Source organism: Ranitomeya variabilis, chromosome 2 (assembly GCF_051348905.1).
Source record: "Ranitomeya variabilis isolate aRanVar5 chromosome 2, aRanVar5.hap1, whole genome shotgun sequence".
In the NCBI taxonomy this organism is placed as follows: domain Eukaryota; kingdom Metazoa; phylum Chordata; class Amphibia; order Anura; family Dendrobatidae; genus Ranitomeya; species Ranitomeya variabilis.
The window spans coordinates 576432216-576458451 of record NC_135233.1 but is presented as its reverse complement, the minus strand read 5'-3'; the positions used below and the strand labels follow the sequence as shown (position 1 = coordinate 576458451).

The window sequence follows — 26236 nt, the reverse complement described above, 5'->3', positions numbered from 1 at the left end:
GCTTCCTGCGGGGCAGACATGGCAGGAGGACTGCAGGACTGGCAGAGAGGCGACGATTGGCCTACTGACCACTTTATCTTACAACGAGCACAGGAAGGGAGGCTCCAGAAGAGTTGGACATAAGGAGATTCTGCAGCGCTATACTACAAAAAAGACTAAGGGGCCTACAGTGGTATGGATAATACCGAGGGAGGGACCAATATAGTGTCGCAATCCTACCGCACCACAGAGCAGAGTTATCTGTGTCCCCAACGCACGATTCTCCTGTGCACGGAGCTGCAGAGACAGGAAGTGCCAGCGGTGAAGAAGGGGCGGAGCTGTGCTGTGAGGATAAGCCAAGGCTCCTGATAGGGCTGCGCCAAAAGGGAAGGGCGTGCCCGAGATGTAAGAGCCATCCTGAGTGGAGGAGGAAAAGAGCGCCGAAAAAGCGCGCCCGAGGAGGGGGCATGGCCGGCCGCAGCGGTGAAAACGAAAGTAAAAAAGCCGGGACTTTGTGTCAGGGAGAGAGCGCTGCACATCTAGTCAGGGGAGGATACTGCTGTGGTAAAGCGGCTGGCGCTGAAGCGCTTGGTACCTGCATGTCCGGTTCCACTGGGGAGAGAGGATCGTCCAGGGGCCCGTTGAGAGAGGGGTCGCTGGATACGGAATCCTTCGTCCAGAAGACGGCCTCGACCCCAAAGACAAGGGGGAGGGTCACCGCTGGTGACCACCGTCTTCCTCTCAGCCCACTCCGAGGAGAGGGGTGAGGGGGACTGTTTGGCAAGGACCGCCACCATAAAAAACCCTGGAGCACCTGGGAGGGTGACAGGGGATAATGTCCTGCCGGCGGTCTGAGAGTTGCGATGACGACACCACACTGCTCGCTCAGCCGCCCTTCTGGGGAGGCAGGGTGAAAGATTGCACCCTGAATCCCTGAATGCTGTATCTGAATAAGAAAAGCCAAAATGTTAATAAAAACAACAAAACCTGTAAAGGAATTCAAGGTTAGCAGCGGATCTGAAGTTCCAGGTCCGCCTCCTACAGACACTAAGCACAAACTGAGGTACTTGGTGCCTGTCGGTGGGTGTATACTGAGTGGGAGCAGCTACGCCTTTTCCTTTTTTTGCATAGTGTCAGCCTCCTAGCAGCAGAAGATTACACCCATGGTTGTCCTGTGTCCCCCAATGAAGCGATAAAGAAAAGGAGTATGAGGTCATATATCATTTTCCCTGTGATGTGTGGTGCCAGTAAAAATTTACTGAGCCGTTTCTAAAGACAAGTCAAGGGCCTTTTACATGAGCTGATAATCAACCAAATGATTGTTTGTAAGAGCAAATGTTCATGGTTACTGTTAGGTGCAAACATGGCAGCGATCAGCCAAACAGAGGATATGCTGCCGACAATATGCAATATGTATGTGTGCCAAACTAGAACGTCAGCCATGTAAAAGGGTCTTTAAATGGGACTAATCAATGCGTGTTTTACGATCAGTGATTTTTCATCAATCAAAAAATAAAGAAAATGTAAAACTTCTCTTTTGGCACTCAGATTGTACACTGGTGCCATCCAAGCGCTGTCAGTGATTGTCATGGACCCGTAAACTTGTACGGGCAATTTTGATCCATGATTGCCGGCTGACATCTCTGTGAGAAACGTATCTCCGGGAGAACAAAAGGTGAATGTTGGATTTCTGCACTTGTCTCTACGATAATGTTTCCTACATAGAAAAACATTTTTTTCTACAATGAAAGAGACAGATGAAATAGAATGAAATGGTAGAAAAAATGATAGCTGGCCGATCTGAGCAGACTCCCGTCATTTACTGTCTCCAATGACACACGAGAATATATGGTCCTACCGTCCAAAACATGTCATTTCCTCTGCTGTCAAATCCTTGCAAGGCGCAGTTTCCACCAATGATTGCAAGGGGACAAGTGACATCTCCAAAGGAACCGAGGATGACCGCATTGGCACCGTCCGCAATCTAAACAATTACAACAAAAATGACAGACGGTGATATCAGCATACAATGTATACACAATCTGAAGCTTTTCCCAATCACGGTAGATGTGGTAGCCATATCAAAAATGAAGAAAATAAGGCTAAAGACTCCCAGATATTAGAATGCTCCCATGAAAAGTAACGAGACCACCCTATGCTTCCCTATGTCCTATGCTTCCACCTTATGCTCCTCTATATCCTATGCTTCCACTCTATGCTCCCCTATATTCTATGCTTCCACCTTATGCTCCCCTCCATCCTATGCTTCCCCCCAGCTCCCTTATATCCTATGCTACTGTCCTATGCTCTGCTACATCCTATGTCCCCACCCTAAGTTCCCCTATATCCTATGCTACCATCCTATATCCTATTCTTCCACCCTATGCTCCCCTCCATCCTATGTTCCCACCCTATGTTCCCCTATACCCTATGCTACCATCCTATGCTCCTCTATATCCTATGCTCCCACCCTATATCCTATGCTTCCACCCTATGTTCCCCTCCATCCTATGCTCCCACCCTATGCTCCCCTATATCCTATGCCGCCACCCTATTCTCCTCTATATCCTATGCTTCCACCCTATGCTCCTCTCTATCCTTTGCTTCCACCCTATGCTCCTCTATATCCTATGCTTCCACCCTATGCTCCTCTATATTCTATGCTCCCACCCTATGCTCCTCTATATCCTATGCGTCCACCCTATGCTCCTCTATATCCTATGCTTCCACCCTATGCTCCCCTCCATCCTATGCTACCATCCTATGCTTTCCTCATTCCTATGCTTCCACCCTATTCTCCTCTACACTCTGTGCAGAATTATCAGGCAAGTTGTACTTTGATCACATGATACTTTTTATACATGTTGTCCTACTCCAAGCTGTTCAGGCTTGAGAGCCAAGTACCAATTAGGTAAATCAGGTGATGTGAATCTCTGTAATGAGGAGGGGTTTTGTCTAATGACATCAAAACCCTATATAATTATTATGCAACTTCCTTTCCTTTGGCAAAATGGGTCAGAAGAGAGATTTGACAGGCTCTGAAAAGTCCAAAATTGTGAGATGTCTTGCAGAGGGATGCAGCAGTGTTGAAATTGCCAAACTTTTGAAGCATGATCACCGAACAATCAAGCGTTTCATGGCAAATAGCCAACAGGGTCGCAAGAAGCGTGTTGGGCAAATAAGGTGCAAAATAACTGCCCATGAATTGAGGAAAATCAAGCGTGAAGCTGCCAAGATGCCATTTGCCACCAGTTTTGCCATATTTCAGAGCTGCAACGCTACTGGAGTAACAAAAAGCACAAGGTGTGCGATACTCAGGGACATGGCCAAGGTAAGGAAGGCTGAAAAACGACCACCTTTGAACAAGAAACATAACATAAAATGTCAAGACTGGGCCAAGAAATATCTTAAGACTGACTTTTCAAAGGTTTTATGGACTGATGAAATGAGAGTGACTCTTGATGGGCCAGATGGATGGGCCAGAGGCTGGTTCAGTAAAGGGCAGAGAGCTCCACTCTGACTCAGACACCAGCAAGGTGGAGGTGGGGTACTGGTATGGGCTGGTATCATCAAAGATCAACTTGTGGGACCTTTTCGGGTTGAGGATGGAGTGAAGTTCAACTCCCAGACCTACTGCCAGTTTCTGGAAGACAACTTCTTCAAGCAGTGGGACAGGAAGAAGTCGGTATCGTTCAAGAAAAACAAGATTTTCATGCAGGACAATGCTCCATCACATGCCTCCAACTACACCACAGTGTGGCTGGCCAGTAAAGGTCTCAAAGAAGAAAACATAATGACATGGCCCCCTTGTTCCCCTGATCTGAACCCCATAGAGAACCTGTGGTCCCTCATAAAATGTGAGATCTACAGGGAGGGAAAACAGTACACCTCTCGGAACAGTGCCTGGAAGGCTGTGGTGGCTGCTGCACGCAATGTTGGTCGTACACAGATCAAGCAACTGAGAGAATCTATGGATGGAAGGCTGCTGAGTGTCATCATACAGAAAGGTGGCTATATGGGTCACTAATTTTTGGGGGTTTTGTTTATTTCTAAATTTTGTGCAGTTATATTGGTTTACCTGGTGAAAATAAACAAGTGAGATGGGAATACATTTGGTTTTTATGAAGTTGCCTAATAATTATGCACAGTAATAAAGAATTAACAGAAAAACGGCTCGCACATCCTAACCAGTGTGAATAGGTGCATACCAGGAGCAGCTACCTCCATACATAAATATACAAAAAGGTTGCACTCTATCGTGCCAAAGCATGTCTAATATGGAATACATGAAATTTGAATAGCAAAATGGCTTTTGAACATTAGAAAAATATTTAAGAGACGCTTGGCACAGAATTTGATATAAATCAAATAGTGTGAGCCCATCAACTTCGTCAAAGTGGTCTCAGACTGATGGGTCCCTGACCTCCCTGTCCAAATGTGAACACTTACCAAAGGCCAATATCTGTATGCCTGGGTGAATGTGGACACCTCTATTCAGCAAAGCCTACATATGAGTTAGCCGGGACCAAGTGTAATGAGATGCAATTAAAAACCACATGGTGATGGGAGGAGTGCACAGCCAGTAAGCTAACATGGAATTAACAGAAAAACGGCTCGCACATCGTTTTTCTGTTAATTCCATGTTAGCTTACTGGCTGTGCACTCCTCCCATCACCATGTGGTTTTTAATTGCATCTCATTACACTTGGTCCCGGCTAACTCATATGTAGGCTTTGCTGAATAGAGGTGTCCACATTCACCCAGGCATACAGATATTGGCCTTTGGTAAGTGTTCACATTTGGACAGGGAGGTCAGGGACCCATCAGTCTGAGACCACTTTGACGAAGTTGATGGGCTCACACTATTTGATTTATATCAAATTCTGTGCCAAGCGTCTCTTAAATATTTTTCTAATGTTCAAAAGCCATTTTGCTATTCAAATTTCATGTATTCCATATTAGACATGCTTTGGCACGATAGAGTGCAACCTTTTTGTATATTTATGTATGTGCGAGCCGTTTTTCTGTTAATTCCATGTTAGCTTACTGGCTGTGCACTCCTCCCATCACCATGTGGTTTTTAATTGCATCTCATTACACTTGGTCCCGGCTAACTCATATGTAGGCTTTGCTGAATAGAGGTGTCCACATTCACCCAGGCATACAGATATTGGCCTTTGGTAAGTGTTCACATTTGGACAGGGAGGTCAGGGACCCATCAGTCTGAGACCACTTTGACGAAGTTGATGGGCTCACACTATTTGATTTATATCAAATTCTGTGCCAAGCGTCTCTTAAATATTTTTCTAATGTTCAAAAGCCATTTTGCTATTCAAATTTCATGTATTCCATATTAGACATGCTTTGGCACGATAGAGTGCAACCTTTTTGTATATTTATGTATGGAGGTAGCTGCTCCTGGTATGCACCTATTCACACTGGTTAGGATGTGCGAGCCGTTTTTCTGTTAATTCCATGTTAGCTTACTGGCTGTGCACTCCTCCCATCACCATGTGGTTTTTAATTGCATCTCATTACACTTGGTCCCGGCTAACTCATATGTAGGCTTTGCTGAATAGAGGTGTCCACATTCACCCAGGCATACAGATATTGGCCTTTGGTAAGTGTTCACATTTGGACAGGGAGGTCAGGGACCCATCAGTCTGAGACCACTTTGACGAAGTTGATGGGCTCACACTATTTGATTTATATCAAATTCTGTGCCAAGCGTCTCTTAAATATTTTTCTAATGTTCAAAAGCCATTTTGCTATTCAAATTTCATGTATTCCATATTAGACATGCTTTGGCACGATAGAGTGCAACCTTTTTGTATATTTATGCACAGTAATAGTTACCTGAACAAACAGATATCCTCCTAAGATAGCCAAATCTAAAAAAAAAACATTCCAACTTCCAAAAATATTAAGCTTTGATATTTATGAGTCTTTTGGGTTGATTGAGAACATAGTTGTTGATCAATAATAAAAATAATCCTCTAAAATACAACTTGCCTAATAATTCTGCCCACGGTGTATATCCTAAGCTTCCACCCTATGCTCCCCTATATCCTATGCTTCCACACTATGCTCCTCTATATCCTATGGTTCCACCTTATGCTCCCCTATATCCTATGCTACCACCTTATGCTCCCCTATATCCTATGCTTCCACCCTATGCTCCTCTATATCTTATGCTATTACTCCATGTTCCTGTCTATTTCGTGCTACCACTCGATACTACCCTTTATCCTATGCTACTACCCTGTTATGGCTGCTATATTAACCTATCATGCTTTGCCCTGCCCTCACAGCTCTCTGGCCTCTCTCCCTCTTTCCCCGCACGGGCACGGAATGAGGCCGGAGAGCTTTAAGTTATGGGACAAGCCCCCTACACTTGCGGTTCATGTGCATAAATATTTGCTAATGAATTTCTACAATATGGCAACATGGACTTATAATATAAAGGAACTAGACATAATCAACATTCTAGGGACTTTGTCTATGTGATCTGTAAGCTGCCATACACACTGATAATGACTCCCAGTACACGGGGTCATCAGTCCCACCATGATCAGTGGGCTCAGCTGACGTTCGTCTGATGTGCATGAAGGCTTTTAAGGGTATGTTCACACGTTCCTGATTTCAATCCTTTTTTTTCAGGACTAAAAACCGCAGCTCTTGGCAGAAAACGCAGGTGCGTTTTTGGTGCGTTTTTGATGCGGTTTTTAGTGCGGTTTTTTATGCAGTTTTCTCTGCAGATTGTCTGTGTTTGACACAAATAAAGCTTTAACTGCAGTGGGGGAAAAAAAAAAAAGAAATGATGTCATTTCCTTGTCCAACCCTTTTCTTCTTCCATCCTCCATTTTGGGACTAAACACCAAAATGAGTGGACGTGTTTTGAATGACAGCGCTCCGCAGAGTGCTGAGCGTAGGCCAGATCACAGCCCGCGGATCCAGCTCTATATAGCTATTTAAGTCTACGTTCACATTTGCGGTCTGCGCCGCAGCGTCGGGCGCCGCAGCGTCGCCGCATGCGTCATGCGCCCCTATATTTAAAATGGGGGCGCATGGACATGCGTCGCACTTGCGTTTTGCGCCGCATGCGTCACTGCAGCGCACGCATCCGGGCGCAGAGGACGCAGCAAGTTGCATTTTTGCTGCGTCCAAAATCAATCAAAAAAAGGACGCATGCGGCGCAAAACGCAGCGTTGTGCATGCGTTTTGCTGCGTTTTTGTTTGCGTTGTGTGTTGCGGCGCCGACGCTGCGGCGCACAACGCAAATGTGAACATAGCCTAAGTGCCACGTATTTAAGTGCCACGTATCACGTATTTCAGTGCCACGTATTTCAGTGCCACGTATTTCAGTGCCACGTATTTCAGTGCCACGTATTTCAGTGCCACGTATTTCAGTGCCACGTATCACGTATTTAAGTGCCACGTATTTCAGTGCCACGTATCACGTATTTAAGTGCCACGTATTTCAGTGCCACGTATCACGTATTTCAGTGCCACGTATTTCAGTGCCACGTATTTCAGTGCCACGTATTTCAGTGCCACGTATTTCAGTGCCACGTATTTCAGTGCCACGTATCACGTATTTAAGTGCCACGTATTTCAGTGCCACGTATCACATATTTCAGTGCCACGTATTTAAGTGCCACGTATTTAAGTGCCACGTATCACGTATTTAAGTGCCACGTATCACGTATTTAAGTGCCACGTATCACGTATTTAAGTGCCACGTATCACGTATTTAAGTGCCACGTATCACGTATTTAAGTGCCACGTATCACGTATTTCAGTGCCACGTATTTAAGTGCCACGTATTTAAGTGCCACGTATCACGTATTTAAGTGCCACGTATTTCAGTGCCACGTATCACGTATTTAAGTGACACGTATCACGTATTTAAGTGACACGTATCACGTATTTAAGTGCCACGTATTTAAGTGCCACGTATCACATATCCCACGAAGATCTTCCATGGAGAACAGACACATCCAGAGATATGTCTGCTCTCCACGGCTGCAGCAACACACTGACAGGAGCCATAGTTCCTGTCGGTGTGTCACTGCGCATGCGCGAGCGAGTTTACCGGCGGTCATTGACCCCGGCACTCTCGCTTAACGGCAGTGCTGCGTGGGAAAGTTCAACGCAGCTGTACTGCCGTTAACCGAGACGCCGGAGCCATTGAACTCCGGAACAGTACGCGATACACTGCTAGGAGCTTCGCTCCTGGCAGTGTATCGCCAGAGAGCAGCCGATCGGCGTGGGACACTCGTTTTATGGATTCTGCGGACAGGGAGTATGAATTTGATTTTTTATTTTGTGATTTTTTCCTGGAGGATCGAGGGCTTCGCCTACAAGTGTGCTGTTGGTGAGTATATACTCTGTGTTATATGTTGTATGTACTGTACTGTGTCATGTATGTGTATTGTGTGTGTTTTGTGTAACTTTACAACTGTGCTAAGTCGCCGGACACAGGGACAACTCTCCCATCCTAATACCGGATGGGAGTAGTAGTCCCATACGGCGACTTAGCACAATGGTGGCACTAGCGTCGCATGGGGACACGCACACACACAGACACACACACACAGACACACACACACAGACACACACACACAGACACACACACACAGACACACACACACACACATACCAAATCAATCAAACGGCCGACACGATCCCCATGCGACGGTATGCCTCCATGTCTCTCCGCCCAAGCACTTCCGCCCACGCACTTCCGGCCGCTTCCCCGCACTTCCTGCTGCAGCGGTTCTGCACCACAAACCGCAATAAAACCCGCAGATATATTTTTGATCTGCGGGTTTTACTGCGGGTTTGACCTCACAATGGATGTCTATGGGTGCAGAACCGCTGCTGTTTCGGACAAAGAAGTGACATGCTCCTTCTTTTTTCCCGCAGCTATTCAGCGCGGCTTTTTTTTTTAAATTCAGGATCATGTGCACAGTGGTTCCTGTTTTCCATAGGGTACATTGTACTGTACCCTGCATGGAAAAAAGCTGCGGAACCGCAGCGGCAAAACCGCTGCGGTTCCGCGGTAAAAAACGCACTGTGTGAACATGGCCTAAAGCTTAGGCGCATAGTCGCAGTAACAGATGGGACACCCCCAACATGCCATCGGTTGGAGAACTAATACCCTCACCATTGATTTCCTATTATATTCCATGCGTGGACCCCTTCACTGACCCCAGGGCTGGTAAAAAGCTGCCGGTACAAATACATCACCCCGCTGCTATTTAGGTGGATCCTTTGCACTCACCTCTTTAAAAAACAGGTCGGAGTTGTTATGGACATCATAGGCCAAGAGGTTGGCTTGTGTTCCCACTATCAGGGAGTCGCAGCCCAGCTGGGGGTCCAGCGCTCCCGCTGTCAGACAGCTGACACTTTGGTTAATGTTTAGCAGAGAGATGTCCGATTCCTGAGCGCTGTGCACCAAGCGATTTGCTGAAAAACGTTGGCTGCGAGCATGGGGGTTGTGTATAAAAACCTGCAAAAATATATAAAAAGCAAGTTACACATATCTAGCTCAACAGAGCAAGCGCTAATTCTAGCTCCTGAAATCAATCCTGGGGCGACTGGTGCTTCTCCTTTCAGAAAACCCCTATCGCGTCGGCTGCAGTGTCCTTACACTCCCTCCCCCGTCCAGCACGGAGTCTCCGACGCTGCTCCTGGTGCCTGTCATTGTCGGCTGTTGAGGTCGGGTATTAGCAGCAGCCGTGCCGACGTGATGTTAGCACTGCAGACAATAACAGACACTGGGGTGGTGAAGACTCAGTGCCTGACCTGGGGAGGGTGATTAAAGATTTATTTATTTTTTTAAACAAACTGCAGGCGTGTAACAGGAGTTTTCCAAAACCAGAAAATATTTTAATATCTAACATCCCTGGCCCTTCTATATCCCACGGCAGACAGCTAGACTGCCCCCAAATGCCTACAATATAAATGGAGGACGTCTGTGACCATGAAGATCACAGAGCACCGAGGTAATGGCGAGTAATGTGAGATAGAAATGAGTACTGTGAGGTAATGTGCGTTAGTAATGAGTTCTGTGAGGTACTAACGATTACTGTGAGGTAATAACGAGTACCGTGAGGTAATGTGCAGTAGTAATGAGTACCGTGAGGTAATGTGAGGTACTGAGGAGTACTGTGAGGTAATGTGAGGTAGTAATGAGTACCGTGAGGTAATGTGCATTAGTAATGAGTACTTTGAGGTAATGTGAGGTACTAATGAGAACTGCGAGGTACTAACGAGTATTGTGAGGTAATGTGCAGTAGTATTGAGCACTGTGAGGTAATGTGAGGTAATAACGAGTACTGTGAGGTAATGTGAGGTAGCAATGAGTACGTTGAGGTAATGTGCAGTAGTAATAATAATAATAATATACATTTATATAGCGCCAACATATTCCGCAGAGCTTTACATTATAGAGGGGATTTGTACAGACATTACAGCATAACAAACACAGATCAAAACAGATACCAAGAGGAGTGAGAGGGCCCTGCTCGCAAGCTTACAATCTATGAGGAAAAGGGGAGACACGAGAGGTGGATGGTAACAATTGCTTTCGTTGTTCGGACCAGCCATAGTTTAAGGATCGGGTGTTCATATAAAGCTGCATGAACCAGTTAACAGCTTAAGTATGTAACAGTACAGACACAGAGGCTATTAACTGCATAAAGTGTATGAGAACACGATGCGAGGAACCTGATTATGGTTCAAGTTTTTTGAATGGGCCACACAGGGATAGTTAGGTTAATGCGCTAATGAGTACCGTGAGGTAATCTGAGGTACTAATGAGTACTGTGAGGTATTGTGAGGCATTAATGAGTATCGTGAGGTAATGCGAGGCTGTAACAAGCACTGTGAGGTAATAACTAGTGATGAGCGAGTACACTCGTTGCTTGGGTGGTCTCCGAGTATTTATGACTACTCAGAGATTTAAGGTATGTGCACACGTCAGGATTTCTTCAGGATTTTTAGCGGTTTTTTTGCGGATTTCCCCAATAAAAACGCTATAATACCGCATAAAAAAACGCATACATTATGCATCCTATCATTTAGAATGCATTCCGCACTTTTTGTGCAAATTTTGCGTTTTTTTCCGCAAAAAAAAAGCATTCCGGAAAAAGAAGCAACATGTTCATTATTTTTGCGGATTTTGTGCGGATTTCCCATGAAATTGGAGTGTCAGGAAAAAACGCAAAAAATCCGCCAAAAAAAAAGCACAAAAAACGTGTAAAAAACGCGCAAAAAACGCAAAAAAAAAAAAACGCATGCGGATTTCTGGCAGAAATGTCCGGATTTTGTCCGGAAAATTTCTGCAAGAAATCCTGACGTGTGCACATAACCTTAGTTTTCCTTGCAGCAGCTGGATGATTTACGGCTACTACCCAGCCTAAGCACATGTGGGGGTTGCCTGGTTGCTAGGGAACCCCCACATGTAATCAAGCTGTCTAGTAGCCGCAAATCATGCAGCTGCAGCAAGGAAAACTAAATCTCTTAACAGTCATAAATACTCGGAGCCCACCCGAGCGTGCTCTAGAAAACCCGAGCAACGAGTATATTCGCTCATCACTAGTAATAACGAGTACTGTGAGGTAATGTGAGGTAATAACGAGTATTGTGAGGTACTATCGAGTATCATGATGTAATAACAAGTAGTGTGAGGAAGTAACGAGTACTGTGAGGTGATGTGAGGTACTAATGAGTATCGTGAGGTAATGTTAGGTACTATCGAGTATCGTAAGGTAATGTGAGGTAATAACGAGTATCGTGTGGTAATGTGAGGTAATAATCAGTATCGTGAGGTAATGTGAGGTACTATTGAGTATCATAAGGTAATGTGAGGTAATAATCAGTATCGTGAGGTAATGTGAGGTACTATTGAGTATCATAAGGTAATGTGAGGTAATAACCAGTATCGTGAGGTAATGTGAGGTACTATTGAGTATCATAAGGTAATGTGAGGTAATAATCAGTATCGTGAGGTAATGTGAGGTACTATTGAGTATCATAAGGTAATGTGAGGTAATAACCAGTATCGTGAGGTAATGTGAGGTACTATTGAGTATCATAAGGTAATGTGAGGTAATAACCAGTATCGTGAGGTAGTAACGAATATCGTGAGGTAATGTTAGGTACTAATGAGTATCGTAAAGTATTGTGAGGTAATAACCAGTATCGTGAGGTAATGTGAGGCAGTAACGAGTACTGTGAGGTATTGTGAGCTACTAATGAGTACTGTGAGGTAGTAGTGAGTATCGTGAGGTAATAACGACTGTCAGGTAATAACTAGTACTGTCAGGAAGTAACGAGTACTGTTATAATAAGTAGTAATGTGAGGTAGTAAGTAAGTTGAGACAGTAACAAGTACCATGACGTAATAACGATATAAATGGCCAGATTAAATTTGTGTCCTTTCAAGACAAACCCAGTCCAAATGTCTGCTCTAGACCCCGTAAAGATGGCACAGTGCCACTGTCAGGTTACTCCCACCCTGTGGCACAGACAGGCTGATGGATATCACACAGTAAGGTTTTTGTACCTTTCCAGCTTGGGTGGCTGCAGTTAAACATGGGTGCGTCCCGTCATATTTCCCCACGGTCACCATGCGAGGGTTGATTTTGTGATTCAACTTAAGGGTAAATATTGGAACAAGCATGATGGCTCCTAGCAAAGAGATAACACAGTCTTAATCACACATAAAAAGTATTATTGGAAGATTGTGAAAGTATGGAGAATCGCTGGCTGCAAAACTTGACCCTGTGATAATGTGTGCGGCGAAGCCCGACGACTGAAGGTGGTGTCTGGTACATCCTGAGAATGGAGGCGCCAACTTCTTGCATGGGCACTCCCCTAGTTAAGTCAATGGTGGTAAGGAAGCTGCTAAGTCACCAATTCTCGTAGGGTCATAACTGGGCTTGTAGTCAAGAATTGCACAGACTTCATACTCTGTGGAAAGTCTGAACTGCGCCTCTTCTGACCTTACATTGGTGTGGGATGTACTCGCACAGTATAGCCTCATTTAACATGGGGTTTGGAGAATCACTTAAAGTGAATATTTCAGCAGGTTTTTGCTATGTAATCTGAGAGCAGCATAATGTAGGGACTGAGACCCTGATTCCTGCGATGTGTCACTCTTTAGGCTGTATGTTGCTGTGTCAATGCAAATCAGTGGAGAGTATCACAGCAGGACTAAGTGTCTCGTGCCTCCTAGTCCAACCACGCCCTCCCCAGCACTGATGGGCAGCTTTCCACCAATCAGTGGTGTGGGCGGGGTTATACACAGCTCAGCATTTAGAGAACTGTTAGGGCTTGTTCACACTATCCTTTTTTTGCTGCGGATTTTTCAGCTGCGGATTTGGAAAAACCGCAGTGCAAAACCGCGGTGGTTTTCACTGCGGTTTTTTGTGCGGTTTCTACTGCGGATTCCACTGCGGGTTTCCAACTGCACTTTCCTATTGGTGCAGGTGGAAAACCGCTGCGGAATCCGCAGAAAGAATTGACATGCTACTTCTTTTTTTCCGCAGAAAATCCGCGCGGATTTTCAAGCAGAAAAACGCAAAGTGGGCACAGCGGTTTTTGTTTTCCATAGGGTAACATTGTACTGTACCCTGCATGGAAAACGGCTGCGGATCCGCAGCTGCAAATCCGCTGCGGATCCGCAGCAAAAACCGCAAAGTGTGAACATAGCCTTAGATCTGCAGCAGAGAAAACTGGGATTGCATAAAATGACACAGTGCTGGAATTAGGCTCTCTGCCCCTACATCATGCTTCTCATGGATTGGGTACAAAGAGTAAATGCCTAAAAACAACATGATAAAGAGGTATAAGAAGGATGCTCTGCAGATGGAATTACACACAGCGTCCCTGGAGACAAGGCCATCGCGGGATTAAGACGTCCAGTATCGGTATGTGCACCGCTACTGCACCTTACAGCGACATTTCCCCTTGACGTTTTCATAAAACAATTGCTTATAGAATCATTCACCCCTATTCGTTGGTGTAAGTCTTTGGACTGTCGCTCTTTTTCTTATGCCTAGGTATATCACTTCTTCAGGCCGGAGCGGCACATGAACACGTCACAGGGGGCACGGAGTAACCTTCACCTACTGTGCTAACATTGGACCATAAGGTACCGCTGCTTTGCCCCATACACTTCAATGGCAGTATTTTACAGCGCTAAAGTTATCATGTGACTGCGTCTGTCTGCCACTGATTATGGAGATAGGGATTGGCTGCAGCAGTCATGTGACTGCCTGCAGTCTATAGGCTATAACCGGGCCCTGATGGTGGCAGTGGAGCTCCAAGGCTCTGCTACACTCGTGTGTCGGGAGCAGCTCTGCTCTCGGGCAGGTGAGAAACTAAAGCGGAGTCCTCCGGTCTCCATGGCAACCGAATGTGGCTGCGCCTGACGGCACCTCCCTGCTGCTGTCGTTATGGCCGCCCGGCTGCAGCACAGCTCTGACATCTCCTCTCCCCCTGATCTCCCGGTAATGTCACCCCACACACACTCACCGCGGACCGACGGTACGTGCTAGATCCTGCAAACTAGCGAGAGGACCTGTGGTGACGTCACGACCATGTGATCAGTCACGTGTGTGGGAGGAGTCACTCTAGGAACGGAGCTTTTCTAACGTCACGTGTCTGATCCGTTCCCGAACCGTTTCTGCGCCGCATCGAAAAACGGATAAAAGAAAATGCAGTTGGTATTGCACATTTTAATAAGGATAAAACGCATTGTTTCAGCACAAGGCTATTGCATGGCCTACGTTCACATGCAGCTTTGTTTGCAGCACCATCAAAAGCTTCCTGTCACATGCAGACTATATGTGCTGAAAGTCTGAGAGATTCTGTATGATAATAAACAGAAAAACACTTATGCCTATGGGACTGCAGCATATTCAGTATCATTATCAGTAATACACGTATATCCCATAGTAATTAGTCGGACTAATTCAGACCCACTGACATCCAGAATTTCCCAGAAAGGAAACACCACAGACGCTACTCAGTGCAAAAAAGGTCCAATACACTAAGAAATGTATTGCAAAATATTTCTTAAATAGCCACAAGATCAGATGTCAGAGGACATAGCTAAAAAAGTGACAGACGATACCACATACATAACAGCGGTGGGAGAAAGCAAAATACCCCTGGACAAATCCATAGTTCTCAATGTGTAACTGCCATAACAATAATGCACAATGGCGGCATATACATACACATACCTAGTGGTACACAGCAGGGGCACATGAGATCTCCCGTATGAGACTGGGTGACACGTTAACTAAAAGTATGCAAATCACTTACAGACTAGTCGGCACGTGACTAAATGTATGCAAATCACTTACAGACTAGTCGGCACGTGACTAAAAGTATGGAAATCACTTACAGACTAGTCAGCATGTAACTAAAAGTATGCAAATCACTTACAGACGAGTTGGCACGTGACTAAAGGTATGCAAATCACTTACAGACTAGTCGGCATGTGACAAAAAGTATGCAAATCACAGACTGGTCGGCACGTGACTAAAGGTATGCAAATCACTTACAGACTAGTCGGCATGTGACAAAAAGTATGCAAATCACAGACTGGTCGGCACGTGACTAAAGGTATGCAAATCACTTACAGACTAGTCGGCATGTGACAAAAAGTATGCAAATCACAGACTGGTCGGCACGTGACTAAAGGTATGCAAATCACTTACAGACTAGTCAGCATGTAACTAAAAGTATGCAAATCACTTACAGACTAGTCGGCATGTGACAAAGTATGCAAATCACTTACAGACTATTTGGCACGTGACTAAAGGTATGCAAATCACAGACTAGTTGGCAGGTGACTAAAGGTATGCAAATCAATTACAGACTAGTTGGCACGTGACTAAAAGTATGCAAATCACAGACTAGTTGGCACGTGACTAAAGGTATGCAAATCACTTCAGACTAGTTGGCACGTGACTGAAAGTATGCAAATCACAGACTGGTCGGCACGTGACTAAAGGTATGCAAATCACTTAGCTGGTCCAATGCATAAAAAAGTGGGGAAAAAAAGAACCTTTGCTTCGGTCCTCATTAAGGAACCTGTCGTCTCAGAAAACACTTTACCTGCAGATTTAGGGTTAATCGTCAGCAAATCACGTTACAATGATCTGCTCAGCCGTTGCACTGAAACTACGGCTACCTGGAGGAAACTATCGTATCTCCTCGTGGGAGCCTCCAGCTTTCAGTGACAGAGTGACCTGTCAATCAAAATGCCCCCATGACTGGAAGCCGGCGGCTCCCGGGAGGATATAAAGTTCATTTTCTCCCAATTTTTTTAACTTCTTCACAACATGTGCTGTTTAGGTGAGCTGTCTATCTCAGATCCTTGCCAGTCAAAAGCTTGTTCTAAGCTTGTGCTCTCTGGTGTGTGTTCGCCTGTACCCTGTACTGTAAGTTCTGATCTGCTTCTGCTGCTGACCTTTGGACCGTGTTCAGACTACCTGTTTGTTATTGCCCCTTTGCTTATCTGCTATTTCTCTGGTATTCTGACCCTGGCATGTGACCTGACTTGCTACTTTGTATTTTCCCTTGGTTTACTACGTGATCTTTTGGTATTGAACCCGGAACGTCTGACTGCGCTGATTCACGGCTTAGCGGATGACCGGATGACCATGCGGAAAACACTTGTACAACTCTCGGCAGGGAGCCTCGCACCGTGTTTTTTACGTTAAGTGTGACCCCCGGCCTTTGATGCAGGCTCACACCGAGCCCGCATCTTTCCCTGTGCATGATGACTGATTTAATCAGCCATCATCTGCCTTTAAAAGGTACTTCTCATTAAGTTTTGCAGCCGTTGTTGAGATATTAACACTATTTTTTTGTTTATAGCTCATTCGCTTGGAGACCGACCACTGCTGCTAGATAAGAGAACACTATTGAGTTTGTAAGCTCTGTTTTAAAGCTGGCCAGGATTTCTGGAGTGCGCTGTTACCTCTGAATTCCAGTCATTTTTACTGCAGTGCTTACAATCTAAACAGCAGGGGTGGTCGGTCTCCTTGGCAACGAGCTAAACAAAAGTGTTAATATCTCAAGAACGGCTGCAAATTTTAATAAGCAGTAAATTGCAAAAGTGTTTGTTTTTACAAGAACTATCCGAAAATATCAATGTATGAAGACGGGAATAACCCTTTAATCCATTGGGGTGAAAGCATAATATTATCTGCCTCTACAGCTTATAATAAGTTGTTTTTGCTACTAGTGACTGTTGTACTCCACACATCTTATATTATTACTCCGAGCACCAATGTCCCTATCAACAACCCATTCAGATCAGGAGGGTGAGAAGGTGGCAGCTCATAGAGTCCCGTGATCCAGCCTGCCATGATGTCAGCCATGGGCATTGTTCCTGCTTCCTCCCTGCAGCCTAGCGACACGCAGCATAATGTGCACCATTCAATGGAGCCGGAACCGTGTGCAGAGACTTTGGGAAACATGCCGGCTCCTAACACACCCAAATAAAAAGAAATGTCTGAGTTTGTATTGTGACTTGTAAGGCACAAAAAAAAAATGATCTGCTGATATTTGCAGAAGTAGCGTCATCGCCCATCGTTTTATTTGGGTGGCCCCCGAAAAGTGTACTTTTCATTATTCGCAATGGGAGATGTATTGAAGTGTATAGCAGTGCTGCTCCATATGCTTGCTATGTGTTACCTTTCGTTGAAAGATGGTTGAAAAAGAGTAACATCCTGATATGTCTTCTTTCTATGCCGTGATGTCACAGTGTGCATGCTGACTTTTCTGAGTTAGGCTTCTTTCACACTAGCGTCGGGCTCGGCCCGTCGCTGTGCGTCGGGCCGACGTTCCCGACGCTAGCGTGGTCTCCGCCGCACAACGGGGGCAGCGGATGCATTTTTCCAGCGCATCCGCTGCCCCATTGTGAGGTGCGGGGAGGTGGGGGCGGAGTTCCGGCCGCGCATGCGCGGTCGGAAAAGACGTTTACGACGGAGCAAAAAACGTTGCAAGCAACGTTTTTTGCCCCCGACGGTCCGCCACTGCACGACGCACCCGTCGCACGACGGGTGCGACGTGTGTAAATCCGTCGCAATGCGTCGTCTAATATTAGGCTATGGGGAAAAAACGCATCCTGCAAACACTTTTGCAGGATGCGTTTTTTCGGCAAAACGACGCATTGCGACGGATTTCAAAAAACGCTAGTGTGAAAGTACCCTTATGCTGTGTTATCGCTGTACTGTGACATCGCTTTTCCTATCATTCCTTTGCTACAACTTTTAGATTAGTTTTGAATTGTGACATCACTGTGTGCATGATTGCTATTCTGTGACATTATCACTGCACTTTTTCTATAACTGCAATAACAAGACTTAGGCCGGGGTCACACTAGACCGTAATACGGACGAGTGCTATGCGATAAAAAATCGCATAGCACTCGGCACAATGTTAATCTATGGTGCAGCTCCCATCATCCGATATTTTCTCCACCGTATTTCAGATCCGAGGGAACTCGCAGCCTGCTGCGATTGTCAGCGTATCTCGGCCGAGACTCGCCAATGCAAGTCTATGGGTGCGAGAAAAAATCGGATTACACACGGACCATGCGTGTGCATTGCGAGAAATACGCAGCGGTGTTCTATAGAAAAGCCGGTAATTCAATTGCCGGCTTTGCATTTCTCCTGCACAAACCCGACAGGATATGAGACATGGTTTACATACAGTAAACCATCTCATATCCCCATTTTTTTTGCATATTCCACACTACTAATGTTAGTAGTGTGTGTATGCAAAATTTCAGCGCTGTAGCTGCTGAAATAAAGGGTTAAATGGCGGAAAAAATTGGCGTGGGCTCCCGCGCAATTTTCTCCGCCAGAATGGTAAAGCCAGTGACTGAGGGCAGATATTAATAGCCAGGAGAGGGTCCATGGTTACTGGCCCCCCCGTGGCTAAAAACATCTGCCCCCAGCCACCCCAGAAAAGGCACATCTGTAAGATGCGCCTATTCTGGCACTTGGCCACTCTCTTCCCACTCCCTGTAGCGGTGGGATATGGGGTAATGAAGGGTTAATGCCACCTTGCTATTGGAAGGTGACATTAAGCCAGATTAATAATGGAGAGGCGTCAATTATGACACCTATCCATTATTAATCCAATTGTTGGAAAGGGTTAAAAAACACACACACACATGATTTAAAAGTAGTTTAATGAAATAAACACAGCGGTTGTTGTAATAATTTATTGTTCTCGCAATCCATCAGGAACACCCTCGCTTGGAAAAATAATAAACGCACAAGATACATACCTTCTGGTGAACCGTCTCGTCCCACGAAGTAATCCATCTGAAGGGGTTAACTAATATTACAAGCAGGAGCCCTGCAAATGCAGCTGTGCTCCGTGCCTGTAATCCCCGGCGAATGAATGAAATGTAGGTCATTGACCTACATTTCCTTCAGTCGCGGTGAGGCGCCCTCTGCTGGATGTTCTCATGAACTGCAGCCTGGGAACTTTTTCCCACGCTCCAGGTCATATGAGGACATCCACCAGGGGGCGCATCACCGCGACTGAAGGAAATGTAGGTCAATGACCTACATTTCATTCATTCGCCGGGGATTACAGGCACGGAGCACAGCTGCATTTGCAGGGCTCCTGCTTGTAATATTAGTTAACCCCTTCAGATGGATTACTTCGTGGGACGAGACGGTTCACCAGAAGGTATGTATCTTGTGCGTTTATTATTTTTCCAAGCGAGGGTGGTCCTGATGGATTGCGAGAACAATAAATTATTACAACAACCGCTGTGTTTATTTCATTAAACTACTTTTAAATCATGTGTGTGTGTGTGTTTTTTAACCCTTTCCAACAATTGGATTAATAATGGATAGGTGTCATAATTGACGCCTCTCCATTATTAATCTGGCTTAATGTCACCTTCCAATAGCAAGGTGGCATTAACCCTTCATTACCCCATATCCCACCGCTACAGGGAGTGGGAAGAGAGTGGCCAAGTGCCAGAATAGGCGCATCTTCCAGATGTGCCTTTTCTGGGGTGGCTGGGGGCAGATGTTTGTAGCCACGGGGGGGGGGGGGCCAATAACCATGGACCCTCTCCTGGCTATTAATATCTGCCCTCAGTCACTGGCTTTACCATTCTGGCGGAGAAAATTGCGCGGGAGCCCACGCCAATTTTTTCCGCCATTTAACCCTTTATTTCAGCAGCTACAGCGCTGAAATTTTGCATACACACACTACTAACATTAGTAGTGTGGAATATGCAAAAAAAATGGGGATATGAGATGGTTTACTGTATGTAAACCATGTCTCATATCCTGTCGGGTTTGTGCAGGAGAAATGAAAAGCCGGCAATTGAATTACCGGCTGTTCACAGATATCGCACTGAATGAAATATAAATACAGAATATATATATATGTGTCTCAATGATATATATATATATATATATATACTGTATATATGTTTTCCCGAACATTTGAGCACATAAATCCATTAGATGTTGGTTTTGCAAGCTTGCGAGAAAATCTCGGCATAGGGATGCCATACGGATGTCACACGGATGTCACACGGATCATTTGATGCGAGGAAATCGCATCCTCGCACTGCACACGGATCACTGTTTTTGAAACATTTGTGCGATTCTCGGCCGTGAAAAACGGACCGTTTTTTTATACGTTAAGTGTGTCCCCGGCCTTATTTAGTAGGTGAGTGTGTGCTTTATCACGGTTCTCTAACATTACAGTGTACATTATACCTGCACTATGATAGCACTTTGTGCATTATCACTATTCTGTGACATCACTGTGTACATTACCACTGTACTATGACATCACTGTGTACATTACCACTGTGTGAATCGCTATTTGTAGTATCATGCATTCGTATGTGGATGCCTCCGCATGCGTCGTTTTGACGCTGCGCTGCGCCGAACACAACATGTTGCGGTCGGCGCAGTGACACATTTTTTGCATCATTCCTACATCTATGAAGTAAACTTGTTTACTAGCGTTTTTATCGTGTTTTTGCCTCTTATTGATGTGCCATGTTTTAAATAAAGCTGCTTTGTTTTTGATACTTCCTGTCATTTGAATTTGACGAAACTTTATTGATACAGTCATGTGTGGATTACATACATTTCTTTTACCTGTTGATTTAATGCAATTCTCTAGAAATAAGAAATCCCTATTTGTTTTTATCTACCTGATATGAGATAAATGACGGTAAAATATCCATCTGACTAGATTATAGCGACGGTAGAAATTTCCACAGCACACAGAAGCGGGTTATTATTGGTGGCTGCTTGCTGAGCCGTGTGCAGAGTGCAGACGGCTGAGGCTTTGGCCCATTGTCAGCCGGGGCCGTGTGCACACTCCCCTCCTCCTGCCCATTCACACTTACCACTAGCTGCTGGCCTCCTTACCAGATAAACAAGATGGGCCGTGCATTTTAAGGCGTCTCTTTTAGCTGCTTTGCATTCGGTGATGTTTTGAGCTTGAGAAAAATCTACAACGTTTTCATGTTGGAGAACAAAAAATAGTCTAATGCTATCGGCATTACACACCCTGGTGCAATATGCTGCCTATAATAGTAGTCAGCACAAGGGTTAATCATTGATTTTGCCATTTGCAAATGCAGAAGCATTAAATCGCATGTATGCATGCGCTGCCGTGTGATCCAGTAGGAAAACATTGCATGCGACATCAGTGTGATAAATAGCCAAAGTGTGAAGGAGGTTGTACGGCGATAAATTCGTCAGCTATTCACTAGATAGGTGATAAATGTTAGGTACCATCCGTGGGGATCACACGTGCATCTCCTAACTTATCAATAGGTAATACATATCATCAGTGGAGGAAAAATACAGAGCTCTTCTCCCCTAGATGAAGGTCCCAGTTCTCCTGACAGAGCCATCGTTGTATGTCTCCATATGAAATTAGAAGTTACAGAGTAGGGTCCCATAGAAGTTTATAGGTGCCATGTTACCACTCCTCACTGAATGTGGTCTTTCTTCTATATTACTGTGATCCTCCAAAAATAAGACCTACCCCCAAAAATAAGCCCTAGCATGAGTTTAGGCTACGTTCACATTTGCGTTGTGCGCCGCAGCGTCGGCGCCGCAGCGCACAACGCAAACAAAAACGCGGCAAAACGCACGCTAAAACGCTGCGTTTTGCGCCGCATGCGTCGTTTTTGCCCGCAAGTTGGACGCAAAAAAAATGCAACTTGAAGCGTTTCTTGCGTCCAACGCTTGCGGCCATGCGGCGCAAAACGCAGCACAACGCATGTCCATGCGCCCCCATGTTAAGTATAGGGGCGCATGACGCATGCGGCGCCGCTGCGGCGCCCGACGCTGCGGCGCTGGCCGCAAATGTGAACGTAGCCTTACAGGAGTTTTGAAGTGTGCTTAAAATGTAAGAGTTAGGCATCTATCCTGCATCCATGCCTGGTCCACTAGACTCCGTTGTGCACCACACTGGACTGTGCAGATGGCCCGGCGTGATACTGTACCTATATAAAGTTCACCAAGACACACACTTGAGTCTTGGTATTAAGACTTCGGTGTTGCTAGACTCCAGCTGGCTTGCTCTATACACCTTGACCTAGTCAGCTGGTGTCTGCAATCCCTTGGATGTCTCCTTTCTACCTGCATGGTGTCTCTTGGACATTTCCCGCCTGCCTGCGGTTTTCTGCATCCCGTCTGCCTGACCACAGTCTCCTGGACGTCTCCCCACTGCCTGCGGTTTCCTGCATCCCGCGTGCACCACCTATCTTCTATACTGACACCCGTGGCCCATGCGGCCACCCAGACCTTGGGCTTGGAGGATCCACCTCACTTGGTGAAGCTAATAAGCCCTACTTCATAAATAAGCCCTAGTTAGACAGGACCGGCATTATGGGGACAGTTTTAAAAGGAACCTGTCACCCCCAAAATCGACGATGAGCTAAGCCCACCGGCATCATAGGCTTATCTACAGCATTCTGGAATGCTGTAGATAAGCCCCTGATGTATCCTGAAAGATAAGAAAAGGAGGTTAGATTATACTCACCCAGGGGCGGTCCGATGGGCGTCGCGGTCCGGGTTCGGCACCTCCTATCTTCATAGGATGATGTCCTCTTCTGGTCTTCACGCTGCGGCTCCAGCGCAGGCATACTGATTTGCCCTGTTGAGGGCAGAGCAAAGTACTGCAGTGCGCAGGCGCCGGGAAAGGTCAGAGAGGCCCTGTGCACTGCAGTACTTTGCTCTGCCCTCAACAGGGCAAATCAGTACGCCTGCGCCGGATCCGCAGCGTGAAGACCAGAAGAGGACGTCATGGAATGAAGATAAGGAGGCGCCGGACCGCGACACCCATCGGATCGGACCGCAGCGGGAACGCCCCTGGGTGAGTATAATCTAACCCCTTTTTCTCATCTTTCAGAATGCATTACAGAATGCTGTAGATAAGCCCCTGATGCTGGTGGGCTTACTTCACCCTTGATTTTGGGGGTGACAGGTTCCCTTTAAGGGCTTGTTTCCACATGCGAGAATCACGTCCGTGTCTCGCATGTAGAAACCAAGCTCTGGTGTCTGCACTCCGGAGCAGAGCGTGCGGCCGCATAGGAACACATGGAGCCGCACAGCTCCGCTCCTGAGTGCCGGCGCCAGAGCTTGGTTTCTACATGCGAGACACGGACGTGATTCTCGCATGTGGAAACAAGCCCTTAGTTGGAGACCACACATGGGGCATGTGCACACAACGTCTTTAATCTGATGGTAGAGCCACTGGACTTTTCTTTACAAGTATCAACAATCAGTTGGTTTTTTGCATGTCTCACCTCTTTGTTGTGCTACGTTCACATTTGCGTTGTGCGCCGCAGCGTCGGCGCCGCAGCGCACAACGCAAACAAAAACGCGGCAAAACGCACGCTAAAACGCTGCGTTTTGCGCCGCATGCGTCGTTTTTGGCCAAAAGTTGGACGCAAAAAAAATGCAACTTGATGCGTTTCTTGCGTCCAACGCTTGCGGCCATGCGGCGCAAAACGCAGCACAACGCATGTCCATGCGCCCCCATGTTAAATATAGGGGCGCATGACGCATGCGGCGCTGCTGCGGCGCCCGACGCTGCGGCGCTGACCGCAAATGTGAACGTAGCCTTAGGCAATCTTTGCATGTGTTGTGTCTGTCCTAAGAGACTCCCCATAAATAGGGAAATGATGCACTTCTGATTTGTTTGATCTGTTAAATACAGCAGATTTTCTGTGCAATAATGGAACAAAATACAGTATTTATGCTACATGGTATTAGTAAACTTCAGACGTGTTGTCTGTTCATGATCCATTCCTGCCTTTGGCTTCTAAAACTGTATTACAATTCTGAAGGTGGAAACCTAATATTTCCGGATTCTGTAAGAAGCTGATCTAGAATGCATTGTCACTGGTGCTGGTCATCCTGTGTCTTGGATGGCGGAGTGATTGGTGCACACTGCACTCTGTGTTTATACTTTGCCTTTTGCACATGTTGTTGACGGCGTCACACGGCGGTGGGAGTGTTGTGCACTAGTCCTAGTTTTGCACTCGGCTCAGGATCTTGTGTATATAAGGAAGCGACAGAGGATCCTGCATCTGCATCAGAACACACAGCATCAACACAGCTGAGAAGCAAGTGACTGCCTCTGCCTGATCTCCAGCACCTGCCTGATCTCCAGCACCCGCCCGATCTCCAGGATCTACTGATCTCCAGCACCTGCCATGGACCCTCAAAACTGCAACTGTGCCAATGGTACGTAGGGCCCTTATAGGCATCAGTATGTTATACCTGAATGAATATTGATATTGACTAACCATAGGCGATGGGCATGAAAAATGCCACTATATGTATTTATATATAATATGTAATTCATTCTAATCTTGTGGAAACTTATCATATGCACTTTATCTCTCCCCAGGTGGATCCTGCTCTTGCGGGGATTCCTGTAAATGCAAAGACTGCAAATGCAAGTCATGCAAGAAAAGTAAGTACACCTATGTGGATATGATTTCAGATACAAATCAGGTGAATATGAAAAAAGTAGCAGTCGGCTCTCCTGTCCAGGTGCTCGGCAACATACTCCAGTAATAGCAACTGTCCTAACGATAGCCGGCACTCGCATCTTCTTAAAATAATTGCTTTATTGATCCAGTAGTAACAAAGGCACAAAAAATGGCTCGACACAACAGCAGAAAAATTAAAAAGGCAGAAAAGAAATATCTACTGCAATCACAGGCGACATGTTTCACACCTGCATAGTTGTTTGTCAAGGTTGGACCATGCAGGTCTGAAACGTGTGGAATGGGAGCGCAGCGGATATTTCTCTTCTGCCTTTTTTATTTTTGTGCTGTTGTATTCGACTATTTGTGCCTTTTGTACTACTGGGTCAATAAAGCAATTCCTTCAAGACGATTTAAGTGCCGGCTCTTGTTTGGACTGTTGAAATGAAGTGAATAGTAGTAAAATAGATCATTATGCTCTAAATGCACATTATTTGTGTCAGATCTGTTGCAAATTTCATCCTTTTCAATGCAAAAAGGTAAATCAATAAGACATCCAGTGCTTTCGCTATTGTAAAACTTCAGCTCCCAATATACCGACAGCACACAGCTGCCATGCTGGGACTTGTAGTTTCACAACAGCTGAAGCACTGTAAGTTGCTGACCCTTCCATGTATCAAAGCATGTGATTAATTAAGATAATTGATCAAAAATGTAATCAGATGGGTCCATGGTGATTGCCAATACTGCTATGGCAAAAAAAGTTAACTTTTAGGCTATGTGCCCACGTTGCGGAATAGCCTCAGGAATTATTTATGCAGATTCTGCATCTCTTGGCAGAAAACGCAGGTGTGGATTTTACGCGTGTGTGTTTTTTTTTTTTGTGCGGATTTGCTTCGTTTTTACCCCTGCGGATTTCTGTAATGGAATGGGTACAAAAACGCTGCAGATCCGCACAAGTGTCATGATCCTCCTTTTAATCCGCAGCATTTTCCTTGTGGAATTTTCCACACCATTAGCACAGCATTTTTCTTTTCCTATTGATTTACATTGTACTGTAAATCACTTGCGGATCTGCAGCGTTTCTGCAAGGCAAAAAACGCTGTGGATCCCCAGGAAATTCGCAACGTGTGCACATACTCTGAAGGGGTCATGAAGATGACTGTATTTTCGATCCGAGAGCAATCTGACAAAACATCGGCTCACACACTGACT

At 45.7% G+C, this 26236-nt stretch overlaps 1 protein-coding gene across 2 annotated transcripts in view; it reads right to left on the bottom strand.

The window, feature by feature from the left end:
- BBS2 (Bardet-Biedl syndrome 2) overlaps positions 1–21457 on the bottom strand; it is a 77809-nt gene extending 56352 nt beyond the window's left edge. Inside the window, exons 1-4 of one of the 2 annotated variants that reach the window (XM_077288290.1) lie at positions 21438–21457; positions 12554–12678; positions 9266–9493; positions 1838–1963 (exon numbers count right to left, since the gene is read on the bottom strand). In XM_077288290.1, the coding sequence (XP_077144405.1) occupies positions 1838–1963; positions 9266–9493; positions 12554–12670 (471 nt within the window). In that variant the 5' untranslated portion in view covers positions 12671–12678; positions 21438–21457. Of the gene's footprint in view, positions 1–1837; positions 1964–9265; positions 9494–12553; positions 12679–14526; positions 14627–21437 lie in introns of those variants that run through there. The other variant, XM_077288291.1, reaches the window with a different exon arrangement.
- Between the last annotated feature and the right edge of the window lie 4779 nt (positions 21458–26236).